The sequence below is a fragment of the Nelumbo lutea genome, chromosome 4 (assembly GCF_056320005.1).
Source record: "Nelumbo lutea isolate HS-2025 chromosome 4, American lotus-T2T, whole genome shotgun sequence".
Taxonomy (NCBI): Eukaryota; Viridiplantae; Streptophyta; class Magnoliopsida; order Proteales; family Nelumbonaceae; genus Nelumbo; species Nelumbo lutea.
The window spans coordinates 88,583,363-88,596,538 of NC_142687.1; the positions used below are offsets into that span (position 1 = coordinate 88,583,363).

The 13,176-nt window shown below is 41.7% G+C and overlaps 2 protein-coding genes across 4 annotated transcripts in view; one reads left to right on the forward strand and one right to left on the reverse strand.

Annotated features, from left to right (window-relative positions):
* The first annotated feature begins 562 nt into the window (after window positions 1-562).
* PCB2 (NAD(P)-binding Rossmann-fold superfamily protein) lies at window positions 563-2,297 on the forward strand. The gene has a single exon (XM_088940945.1). The coding sequence runs from the start codon at window positions 792-794 to the stop codon at window positions 2,052-2,054; it is 1,263 nt and encodes a 420-aa protein (XP_088797071.1). The 5' UTR covers window positions 563-791; the 3' UTR covers window positions 2,055-2,297.
* A 7,327-nt stretch (window positions 2,298-9,624) lies between these two features.
* LOC148861638 (phytyl ester synthase 1, chloroplastic-like) overlaps window positions 9,625-13,176 on the reverse strand; it is a 154,799-nt gene continuing 151,247 nt past the window's right edge. For all 3 annotated transcript variants that reach the window (XM_088982148.1, XM_088982147.1, XM_088982144.1), the window contains 2 exons: window positions 10,381-10,466; window positions 9,625-10,286 (listed from right to left, as the gene is read on the reverse strand). In XM_088982148.1, the coding sequence (XP_088838274.1) occupies window positions 9,986-10,286; window positions 10,381-10,466 (387 nt within the window). In that variant the 3' untranslated portion in view covers window positions 9,625-9,985. The remainder of the gene's footprint in view (window positions 10,287-10,380; window positions 10,467-13,176) is intronic.

The following is a 13,176-nucleotide window of genomic DNA, read 5'->3' on the forward strand; positions in this document are numbered from 1 at the left end:
AAAATACTCCTTATTGTTTTATAGATTTACTAAAACCTATTTTATAATTTGCATTTTATTAAAACACCCATTATAATTTGCAATCAGTTTACTTAATCAACCTTCCATTACAATAAAAAATAACAGTTTTGACTCTAATACCCATTTGAATGAATTTAATTAAAAGAAAATACAAATTAAAATACCGTTTTTACCCCTAATAAAACAGTATTAGGGTACTTTTGAAATAAACAACACCGATTATAATTTGCAATCGGTTTACTTAATCAACCTTCCATTACAATGAAAAGTAACAGTTTTAACCCTAATGCCCATTTGAATGAATTTAATTAAAAGAAAATACAAATTAAAATACCATTTTTACCCGTAATAGGGTACTTTTGAAATAAACATTATATCCACTCGCTTTAGATGATCATGTAATTATTTTCCGACGATGCAAAACAGACATTTCGTAGCGAAAGGTCAAGCAAGTAAATTGGTTAAAAACTATAGGGGTGTTTTGAAAAAATGAAAATTATAAGTAAGTTTAATTGAACGACACAACTAAGGGGATGATCTGGTAGATGACCCTAAATTTTCCGCAGGATATCTCCCTTGCTCACTCATATGTCATATCCACCTATCGTCGAGATTTTGTTGTGATAACGTGGCTCACAGCGACCACAAAAGCTTACAAAAACCAATGCAATCACGCATTAATCCTTCTGCATTTGCTTCTTTTCCTGCCAACTCCCCGCCAAGGAATCAAAACCACTTTGTCTCTTCATTCGAAAATCTTCTAAGTGGAAATGTCTCTCTCCCTCTCCTCCAATGGTTTCAGTCTTCATTCAACAAAGCTTCAGAGTTGCAAAAGATGCAGCCCTTCTCAGCTACCCAACTCTCAAATTCAGGTTAGTTTTAACAGTTACAATCCTTCACTGCTTCTTCCTCTGTATGTATCAGAACCAACTAATTTTTGCAGAAAAAGGGTCTGTTCTATAACGGCTTCAACTGCCCCAGTTGTCGAGACTGCCAAATCTTCTTTCAGAGTCAAAAACCCAAAAGACATCAATGTCCTAGTCGTGGGTTCGACTGGGTATATTGGAAAATTCGTGGTTAAAGAATTGGCGCATAGAGGGTTCAATGTCATAGCCATTGCCAGAGAGAAAAGTGGAATTAGAGGTAAAAATAGCAAGGAAGATACACTAGAACAGTTAAAAGGGGCTAATGTATGCTTCTCCGACGTTACCCATCTGGGTTCTCTTGAGAATTCTCTGGAGAGTTTTGGGTCTTCAATTGATGTCGTCGTGTCGTGCCTAGCTAGCCGATCTGGTGGTGTCAAGGACTCGTGGAAGATAGATTACGAGGCCACGAAGAACAGCCTCGTCGTGGGTAGGAATCATGGGGCTTCCCATTTTGTTTTGCTCTCAGCAATTTGCGTACAGAAGCCTCTTCTTGAATTCCAGCGTGCCAAGCTGAAATTCGAAGCCGAGTTGATAAAAGAAGCTGAGGAGGATTCTGGGTTCACTTACAGCATTGTTAGGCCAACTGCATTCTTCAAGAGCTTGGGTGGGCAGGTCGAATTGGTTAAAGACGGGAAGCCTTATGTGATGTTTGGGGATGGGAAGCTGTGTGCATGTAAACCAATCAGTGAGCAGGACTTAGCTTCCTTCATGGCAGATTGTGTGTTGGACAGAGACAAGATCAATCAGATTCTCCCAATTGGCGGACCTGGTAAGGCTTTGACTCCATTGGAGCAGGGGGAGATGCTGTTTAGACTTGTGGGGAGGGAACCCAAGTTCTTGAAAGTGCCTATCCAGATAATGGACTTGGCTATTGGGGTTCTTGATTTTCTTGTCAAGATATTTCCTTCAATGGAGGATGCTGCAGAGTATGGAAAAATTGGGAGATACTACGCGGCTGAGAGCATGTTGGTTTTGGATCCTGAAACTGGGGAGTACAGTGCAGAGGAAACGCCGAGCTATGGCAAAGATACACTGGAAGATTTCTTTAAGAGAATGCTCAGGGAAGGGATGGCCGGGCAAGAATTGGGCGAACAAACAATTTTCTGAATGTTGTCATGTGGAAGGAGTTTGTAAATTTGGGGTGATGGGTGATGCGTTTGTTTTAAATGAAGGCTCATTAATGGGTGGAAGGGCCTGAAGCTTTCAACAGGATAAGACAATTTTGTAACAATGCTTGGTTTAGGCGTATGATTGAATCTCTCAATTGTGAAACCTGCATTTGAAGTTGTACTGGTTACAAACAAGATAAACTAATAGCATAATTAGTTCACTATCTGATAACTTTCCAAATATAAGTTTTCTTTCTTGCTGTTTTTGTCAATTATATGAACTGCATTTTACAAGCTTTTAAGATGTGTTATTTTAATTTCCAGTGTTTTAGATATTTCTCATCAGAAAACATGGTTTAGCTGTGATCAGGCAAGAACCAGAGTTGAGCTTGCTTATTCAGAAATACCAGAGCAAACAAGTTCCCCTCCATCTACCTTCTTACTTTCGACCTAACATTGATGGTGGAGCCTGCTGGGTTTACTCATACCATTGATTTAAGAATTTGATGAATTACGGCTTGTTAGTTCTAATACCAAGTTTTCTTGTGAAGCCCTGCTGCGAATTGAAGTACTTTGAGCTGTGAGACCAGCAACAGGAGGGTGTGGATATAATATAAAAAGGGGGTAATTAGCAGGCCCCTTAATACTGCAAGATTTTCCAAATAAATATGCTGCAGGAGATTGATATGTATAGGATTTTAACCATTGTCCTTATACAATGGTGATTGCATGCTAAACCAACTTCTTTATTATTATAGAGCACCACAAGAAAAATGCAGAGTTTCAGTAATGAAAACATCACATAGTACCAGAAACCATCAGATCAAGTGCTTGAGGCCCATGTGAGGTTTATGGGACTTAACTTGATTTCTTTTTCACATACACTGATAGACATGCTATTGTACTTCCATTCAGAAGGGGGATCTACACTGGATGAGTGTTTCTAAATGGAGATCTTGTTTCTCTCAAGTAATCGATGGCAGTGCCTATATCATTTGTTACTCTGGTGAGTGGCCCATTGTAACTAGGTGATGTTGCCCACCCTGAATGACTGGGCCTATTCCCGCCACTTGAAGTGATCATGGCAGGATTCTTCTCAGTGTCTGGCAGTCTCTCACTTCGTCCATAGGAGCCATCAAACTGCGGCTGCTGTATGGTGTTGCCACTTGGTTTATTCCACTGATTAGCTCTGTTGTCACCATATCCACCATAGCCACTGGTTCCATAGTGATCATCAGATTTTTGTGTCTGATGCCAATGCTTGCTGCTCACTAGGTTTACCTTGTTTGGTTGACTTACTTCAGTTTGCACTCTTCTAAAGAAGTCTTCAACTTCAGGAGGTCGGTCATGAGATGGGCTTCTGTAATTATCCCATCCATTATTGACAACTTCATAATCTTTTGTTGGCCGCATCTTCGTGGGGGATTTGCATCTGTAGTCTACCACTGGACGTGTGTAAACTTTCGGTTCTCTGGTTTCATTTTTGATGGCATACCTATCTGTACAACGATTGGGAGTGCAGGAAATCGCCTCCCTTCTACCCTCTGCATCAACAATGACAGGTGGGCATGACTGTTTCTGATACCGCTCACAATTGCTATCTGAATAATGATTGGGTGTGGAAGAAATCACTGCCCTTCTACCCTCTGCATCTACAATGACAGGTGGGCATGGATGTTTCCGATATCCCTCACAATTGATGGCATTGTTTGGTTCTCTCCAAACAGCTGAGCAATTTTCAACTCCAAGCTCATTGTGGCGGGTGCCCCAACTCTGGATAATGGTGTATTGCCTGCTTTCCTCCTGTGTGGCATAGCCTCTTCTCGTGTAACTATACTCAGCCATTACTTATTTGCCTTTGGACTCTCGTTCCCCCCAAGAACTCAGAACTTCTGTCTCACTTGTGGAAGGGGCTGATCTTCTCCTAATATAGAATTCTCAGACATGAAAGATTTGTCCCACTTTCCTACGCATAGGATGAGGAAGATGAATAACTAAAGTACCTCCACTAGAACTGATGCCAGGGGATTGGGTTCTGTCTGGCCAAGGCAATGTGGCATCTATTTACAGTTAGTTTATGCATCTTGATATTCTTTTTCAGTGGCAAATGAACAACCGTTTGGAAAGGACAGATTCTGCTTCTCCCGAAAGAGAGTGACCTCCATTACCTTTGAACTTATCTCAATTGCATTGCTTTGCCACATTGACTAATGACTGGTGTAAGTTTGGAACATTTTCTTTGGGAGAATAAAGAAGAAAGGTAGGAGAATTTATTCAACTGTTTTGTCACGAAACTTCTGTAGCGTGAAAAAGAAAAGAGAATTTTATAGCAGCAAGCGTAAATTTTAGGCCAAGGAGACTAAGTGAAAACACTGTTCATTGTTTGGGCCTAGCCAAAATTAAAATCGAACTAGGAAATAAATGAAGACTTCTTAATGTATGTACGAAACAGAAATCAGGAGCAGTCGAATAAATTAGGGGTTGAACTTGTGAGTCGGAGGCTTCCATTTTAAGCTTTTCTCTTATTTTCTACCAAACCAAACACAACAAAGATACTAAATCTAATAGCCCTCCACTCGGGAGTTGAACAGATGTGCACGGTGCGGTGCACATTGTTGTCACACTCGGATTACCACACTGTCATAGGGGTAGTTCTGTAGTGGAAGAACCCTGTGTGGCATATAGGTCATGTGCGGCCAGGACAAGCCTAATGTGTGCTTAAGGGCCATGTGTCAACCCGATGAATGGCTTCATTAAGGTCAATGGCATTGGATCATGACCTTGCATCTCATGGCTAGGGCTCTCTGTGGCTCTTCCTGGTCCATGGGAGGCACCTCTTACGTGCCAAAGGGGGATCGCCATGATGAGAGGCACATGTTGGGTCGATGATGTGAGGCACTTGTTGTGTTGAGGATGTAAGGCAACCATTGGGCCTCAGCACACCTGTGCATTGTGGGCAACGGGGTAGTTCGATTAGCTTAAGCATGGGACTGGCGAGTTGTAGAGGCATGCTTGGGCCAAACTCTCATGAAAAGCCTCTCTTCAATGTGTGTGGTGCAGTGTCGGTCCATGCACTATCCCCTTGAGCGTATGCATGCCCATGAATAACCCTAGTAGCCATGCTAGCCATTAACCCGGGCCGTCCTGCAAGGGAATGTTAGTCTAGGAGTGCCAAGGTTAGGGAACCAAGGAAGTCAACCACTACTCCTCAAAGAGTACATTAAGCTTTTGGTGGTTTGCCAATAGAAAACATCATTTTTCTGAAAAATCATACTAGAATATTTATAGTATTGCCACTCAACGTAAGCCTGCCAAGCGTAGGCAAGGCTAAGCCTGTGTCAGACCGTGACAACACGGTCAAACCCCTAAACAGGTGAACCAATGAATGTTATGGGAGACTAGATTGTCACGGAGTTAGTCGACGGGCCCCGTGCGGTGCTCGATTGTGTCAAGAAAACCTACAAAACAAAGCAACAAGCAACAAAGGCAACAACGATGACACACAAATTAGTCAAAAGGTTCTTTGTATTGCATAAATTGGTGGCAAGCACAAGCACACAATTTAGTGTCGAGGGGATCTCGTGCTTAACCTTTACATGTTCTTAGTTCACTCGACTACCTACCTACCCCTCAAAGAGTAAGTTAAGCTTTTGGAAGAGTGACAGAAGGAAACATTAAAATGGTGAAAAATCATACTACATAATTACAATATGCCATTAGCAGTCCCCCATACAAAATACATGCATTGCCCCACCCAAGACACACTTGATGGCACTTTCATGGCACATCACGAGCATGATAATGGCATTTGTAGGCACAGTGAAGTGGTCACTTCTAATAGTCTCCCCCACTCAATTCGGTCTTCGTCCTCGAAGACCAATTTTCTGCTCATTACTTGAATCTATTGTTGAGGAAGGAGGGTTCTTTTACTGCTCTGCAAACTTTGTCTCTTCCAAGGCCTGGGCGTAAGCTTGGTTGGTAAGCTTGATGGTGTACTCAGTGTTGGGGAATACTATGGCTATGGTTTTGGTTAAGTCCCTTCCTGTCCTTTTCAAGGTAGAACATTGGATGATTTGGCTTGGTTGAAGGGAAAATTGTGGTTAGGCTTAGGGAAAAAGGTGTCTTGGGATTGATGTGACATTGGTCCCAGGTTGCTAAAAGTATTGGGTTGAGGCCAAGTCGATTTGTGGTCCCTATTTTGGGTGGTTAGCACTCACTCACTCTCTCTCTCTCTTGTTGGTTTGACAATAGGTGGGTGTGTTGTTGGAGGCGGCCTTTGGTCTTCTTGATGTCTTTGTCATCGGGTTGCTGCTGCATTGACACTGGCGTTGGTACGACTTCGATGGAGTCTACTTCTTGATGACTTCTTTGCTAGTCCTTGTGTTAGTGTGAGATGCTGGAGTGGGGGTCTTCTCTACTATTGGCATGACATTGACGTTGGGGGTGACTTCTTTTGGGTACAATTATAGGGTTGAAATTTGCTTCCCATGCACCTTGATTGCAGTCGTCACCGAGATCATGCAAGGAGAGTGCTTGTCCAAGATGAGTAGGATGTCAATGTGTGGAACAAGGGCTACTTCTGCCTGTGTTAGGAACTCCATTCTAAGGACAACTTGGAAATCGTCCAGGGGTACCACAAATAAGTTGATGCTTCCCTTCCATGGCCGTACTTGGAGTTCTACTCCATGAGCCATGCCTTCCACTGTCTTGGCACCAGAGTTTATCGCTTTAATCCACCCCACCTGTTTAGAGGTAGCCAAGTTGAGCCGCTTGGCCTTTGCGAGTGAAATGAAGTTATGTGTTGTGCCCGTGTCTACCAGGGCTTGAGTCATCCTCTTGCCGAGGGTAATGTCAACATATTTGAGCCCATTGTGGGCCTTGTTGGGCTACTAAGGTGTGGCCTCTTTCTTTACCAGGGCATTGATTAGTTGGAGGGCGCCAACTCTTGGCGCCGGAGTATGCCTGTCCTTGTCGTTTTGTTCATCATCATTGAGCTTGGCGATGAGGGCATTAGGTTTTTTCCTTGTAGGGTAGTTTCTAGTTCAGTGCATCTCATTGCAAATGAAGCATGGTTTTGATGGGGTAGCTGGCCTCTTGTATTTGTAAGTGTTGTAGTCTCCTCCGGCTTCTTCCCTTTTTGATACTCGGCTAGCTTGTTGTAGTGTGGCTACTTCTCTCGTGAGGGTTTTGATTGTCATTCTCCCCTCCTCAAGTCCATGGCACTTGGACTTGGAGGCTTTTCGTCATCTGATATTCTCATGTCAGTGAGTTGCTTAGCTATGACCATGGCTGATGCAAGATCTTGAACATTTCGTTGTTGAAGTTCTACTTCCGCCCATGGTTGTAGACCATCCATGAATTTGAAGAGTAGGTCCTTTTTTGACATGTCAGTGATCTCAAGTGTGAGAGTTGAAAACTCCTTTACGTACTCATGGCATGAGTTTTTATGTCAAAGTCATTTCAGCTTCCTACAGGCCAGGTATTCTACGTTCTTCGGGTAGAATTGTCTCTTTAGTTCTCTTTTGAACTTGGTCCAAGTGTCAATGGTGCACGTGCCATGCTCAATATCTCCACATCTCCTATGCCACCACAACATAACAATATCAGCTAAATACATTGATGCAGTGCGAATTTTGGTTCTTTCATCATTAAGATTTGTTACTGAAAAGTATTGATCCATCTACCACAAGAAGTTGTCACGCTCACGTGCATTGCGTGTGCTTGAGTAAGGAGTTGACTCTTGAATCTTTATGTGGGAAGGAATGAATGTCGTTGTAGGTATTGCCAAATTGGTAACTTCTCTCCTTAAAATGTTACACCCCCCTTAATCTCATCTAGTTGGGCCTACATGTTGGTTGAGGTGCACATGGCCGACTTCATGGTTGCCCATTCTTCCTTCATTGCATCAAGTTGGGCCCGAACGGCCAAGGATGTGGACATGGTTCGCTTCCACCTTGCCTATTCATCTTTCATTTCCTCGAGTGGCACTTGAAATTTGTCAAGCGTGTCTTGAATGTTTGATTGTGAAGAGCTTGTTTCTTGTTGACGCGAGGTGCTCAAGACCTCATTGAGGGTTCCATTCATCACATCGTGCACTTCCTCTAGGACACCATTCAAGCACCCCTCTAACTCTACAATTGCGGGTTCGACTCTCTCCATGGTGAGGTGAAGCTCCTCCACTCGATCACGTGTCTCACCCATTGTTACTTCATAGTGTAGCATGTGGGTGTCAATGTTGGCGAGCCTATTCGTGGATTTCTTGCACTTGTTGGATTTTGATGCTCAACCCTTTGAGGCCTTATCCTTGCTAGGGTTGTCTTCGGGTGCATCATTTTCCTTAAGGTCTTGAGTGTTTTTCATGGCATCACTACCGTCAAGAGTCACATGCTTGGTTCGTGGCGTGCATCAAGTTCTGGCTCTGATACTAACTATCATGATGCTAGTTGATGGAACCCCATGCAACACTCAATTGTGTCAAAAAAGCCTACGAAACAAAGCAACAAACAACAAAGGCAACAACTATGACACACAAATTAGTCAAAAGGTTCTTTGTATTGCATAAATTGGTGGCAAGCATAAACACATAGTTTAGTGTCAACGGGACTTCATGCTTGACCTTTACATGTTCTTAGTTCGCTCAACTACCTATCTCCCTTCAAAAAATAAGTTAAGCTTTTGGGGGAATGATAGAAAGAAACGTCAAAATAGTGAAAAATCATACTACATAATTATGATATTGCCATTGACATTCCCCTCATGCAAAATACATGCATTGCCCCACCTAAGACACACTTGATGGCACGTCGCAAGCATGATGATGGCACTTTTAGGCACGGTGAAATGGTCACTTGTGACAAGATGGGCTCCCCATAGAGCTCTCCCCATAGCCCATCCCTCCTATGAATTGGGAACATTTCCCCATGAAATGTACTAGAAGATGTTGCCTACACTAGGGGCCTAGGGGGGGATGGATAGTGGGGTGCCTGTGGGGCGCATTATGTGGGGAGCCCATCCGAATTCCGTTATGGGTCCCGAATCCCAATTTTCTTTTACAGTTTTCATGGATTGGACGGTTAACTAACATTTAAACAGTATAAACCATTACTCAGTGAGCTTTTCGGTTTTTCACCTGGTCGAGTCTGATTAGATTGCTTATATATATATATATATATATATATATATGCACACAAATTTAGGTTCCAAAGCCTAAGCGGTCATGTCCATGCACTTGATCAGATTGTCCCAAACCAAGCGGATCTTCTCCTTCTGATTGATCAAACGGATGAAGTATAAAAAGCACAAAGAAAAAGAAATAAATCCTTTGGATCTTGATATATGGAATTATGGACCAAAAAATCTTTGTCAAATTGAACAAAATCCATGTGAAATAGGGTGCTTAGAAGGAGACTTGCTTCATGATGAGAGAAGACTTTGGGGGCAATGGTTGAAGTCGTGAATTGCCAAACAATTCTGCTAAACATAAGGCACAAGACATCAGTAAATTGGAAACTATATAACTAGAAGAGCGATTTGTTTTATTCTTACACCTTCATGATTCCCTGTCAATGTTGGCAGATTCTACCAGAATTCAAAATATCGCAATATAGCCATTTTTGAACTGAACAATACATTAAAATTTAAATACAAAAAAAAAAAAAAAAATTGGAGCATCTATCAAGTTTAAAATAAAGCATTAGGTATGCAATAAGGGTGGCAACATGGTGGTTGACTGAAACTTAAATCAGCAGAGTATTGATCTAACTGGATATTTAGGAATTAGGACAGCCACAAAACTTTACAAGGATTAGATTGACCTAGGGACTGGGCTTCTCATGTATAAATAGTTTCAATTATTTTCATATGCATGAAACGAGCATAGAATTGCATTTTCTGTACCAACTTAACCAAGGTTTATAAATATGTAATAGATCATGGTTTAAATGTGGGGACTTGATCTATTGGAGCTGAAATAGCTCTATAGACAGCCCTTTGTATGATGCCCCTGTATGGGTCCTCCTCTCGCTTCTTTAACAGATAGGACATCATGCTTTCAACTTCAGATTTTATCTGCGAGTACAACTCGCTAGCTTTCTCTCTATCCTTCAGAATTTCCACTCTTCCCTTTGTTTCAACTGGTTTCCCAAACAGATAGTAAAAGCGGCCTGGTATCTTGGGAAAAACTCCAGGAATGAAAAGGAACTGGTTTGCTACCTCCCCACTTGAATTGGTCCTGAAACAAGAAATATGTCCCCTGTCAATAGATGAGATTATCAGGGACAAATCTTTACGTAATTGTCAAATATGATAGAACAAAATAACATTACCTTACTCTGGCAGCATTTATACTTGCCTCTTTTAACCAGTCTCTGACAAAGGGAATGTTCATTAGATCATTGTAATCGATAACAAGCTGCAACATCCATTATTATCAATGTTAATAGCTAGGTTAAGATTATATCATCAACACAATAACTAAAACAGCAACTCCAGACAAACTCCAGTTTAGAAGAAATGAGGGAGGAAAAGAACAACATAATAAGCATGTCCCCTCTTCCCCACCCTCAAGCATAAATTCAAATTAGGCATGCTCCACTCTTGGTTATGGATATGCACACACCGTCACGGAAACAACTGAAAAGGGCACTAAGGCAGTAAGGAAAAAAAACAAGCACAACAATCATTTAAAGAATAATTGCCAGAAAGTGAACCAGATTATGACAGAAACGCTGATGTGGGAAACAAGGATAAAGTTGACAGTAATGAGGAAGCTGCAAGGAACCTTTTAAAGAGTAAGAAAGCAAGGCTAAAATACGAACAAAAAACCTTGGGGTTTATATTGAATTGGTACATCAACAACAAGTAACCTTTAGGGTATATGGCTAGATTTACACAGATGTGGTGCATCCACATGCTTTTATGTATAATATGCATGCTGAGGAGATTTTAGTTTCCCACTTGTATGTTCTACTAGGCACCAGCAAGTTTCCTGATTTTTTTCCATGCATCAGATGTATTTCTCCAATAGCCAAACCATATTTCTTTCAACTTCCATGTTTTTTTAAAAAACTCTTGGGTGGAAAATATATTTCTAGTAAACATGTAAGGAAGAAAATGAATTGTTGTGAATTAGTCTCAATAAGCCTCATTTCCTTAAAACTTTTGCCATGTTGAAATAATTTAGTTATTTGTGTTAGAGTCTGTTTGGCTAGTTAAAGCCTTTTTTTTTTTAATTTTCTGTTATTGTACTCACTTACAGCAGGGGCACAAAAGTCTTTTCCCTTCTTATTTCTGCCGCCCTATATAATATAATAGAAGCTGGCGCCGCCAGCACTGTTCCATTGCTCTGAATCTTTTCTTCTTCCTTCCTTTCTTCTTCTCTTCTCTTCTTCCCTTCTCTTCTCTACTTCCTCATATTTCAATCGGATTTATTGCCAAGATGGTATCAGAGCAAGGCTGTTGAATCTGGGTGACCAAGTTTTCTCTTCAAGTTGCTGAATCTGGGCGGAACAGAGGATTGGATCTGGGCTGATCAAATCAGATCTGCAACTGGTACAACCCTATAGTTTTCTTTCTTCTTTTATTTCTTTCCTCGGTCGTGTACCAAGTGGAGAACAAATGAATCCAAAACACTGAATGTCGGCAGACTTTTGTGAGGGTTATACCTCGTTTATTTGTTGGATCGTGTGATCCTGGACATGTGAAAAGGTGACTGTAGGTCACAGATGAACTGTTTTCTCTGCTTGTTAGTCTGATTTCATGTGTTAGGATCTCTCTTATTGATTAATGCTGTGGTGGAGCTTACCGCAAAACCAGTAGGCTGGGACTATTTTTCATGCAGATCTGAAAATCAGTCTCGTCATAGTTCTTCTTTGGAAATTGGTGCTGTTTTTTGTGCTCAGATTAAGTCCAGAACTGAATTGTTGTGTGTGGAGCTTTTGTCGATATAAGGAGGGATCCTAAGTTGAGAGTTTAGATAAAAAAAAAAAAAAACTTTGGGTTTACTATGTCGTCTGAGAATCCTGCTACTTCAGAGATTTCAGGGAGCCACAATGGAGTGAGTGGGGGAATGGATATGAATTTCCCCGTGGCTGTTATTCCCTTTGATGGTCTGAACTACCTTGAGTGGTCTAGGGGAATAAAACTCTACATCACTGCTAGGGGGAAAATAGGATACATCAGTGGGAGAGTGAAGGAACCGAAGAATGGAAGTATTGAATATGATAGGTGGAACCAAGAGAATAGTATGGTGATGTCATGGCTCTTGGTTTCCATGCTGCCACAGGTAAGGAAGACTTTTATGTGGGTTGAAACTGCTTGTGAGATATGGGAACAAGAAAAGTCCACCTATTCAGAGCAAAGACACTATGCCAAGATATACCAACTGCAAGCTGAATCCTCTACTTGCAAGCAGGGGGAGAGGAGTCTCTTGATGTACTATTCTGATTTGACATTGATATGGAAAGAACTTGATCACTACCAGAATGTGAATTGGAAGTGTGATGAAGATGCAAAGGCATACAAGTCACTTGTATCTCAGCAACGGGTCTTTGCCTTCCTCCTCGGGCTGAATCCTTCATATGAGTCCATCAGGGTGCAGATCTTGGGTAGTAAAGACTTGCCATCAGTTCAGGAGGTGTATGCCTTAGTGCAGTCAGAAGAGGGTAGAAGAAGTGTGATAAATTGTGTAGAGGGGGAGTCAGTTGCCCTAACTGTTCGGGGAACTTCAGATACAAATGCCGGAGGTGCTTTTAAGAAAGGTGACTCTCAGAAGAGAACAAATGATAAGAGTAAACTTTGGTGCACTCACTGCCAAAAGACAAGACACACCAGAGATACATGTTGGGATCTCCATGGAAAACCTAAATGGGCACAGAATTTGGGTAAGAAGTCAACACCTGATTAGGGCAAGAAACCAAGTCAACAGAATCAGAAAAAGTATAACTTAGCTAATATGGCATCTCTAGAGACTAGTCCATTGGTAACTCAGGAGAGGCATCCCAGTTTTGACCCTAAGGAAGAAGTCATCAACTCCTTTCATGACCATTTGGAATTGTATGGTAGGACTCTCCGCCAGATGGATTCTGGTCCTACTCCCTTTACCTCTTTCGCATCTACATCAG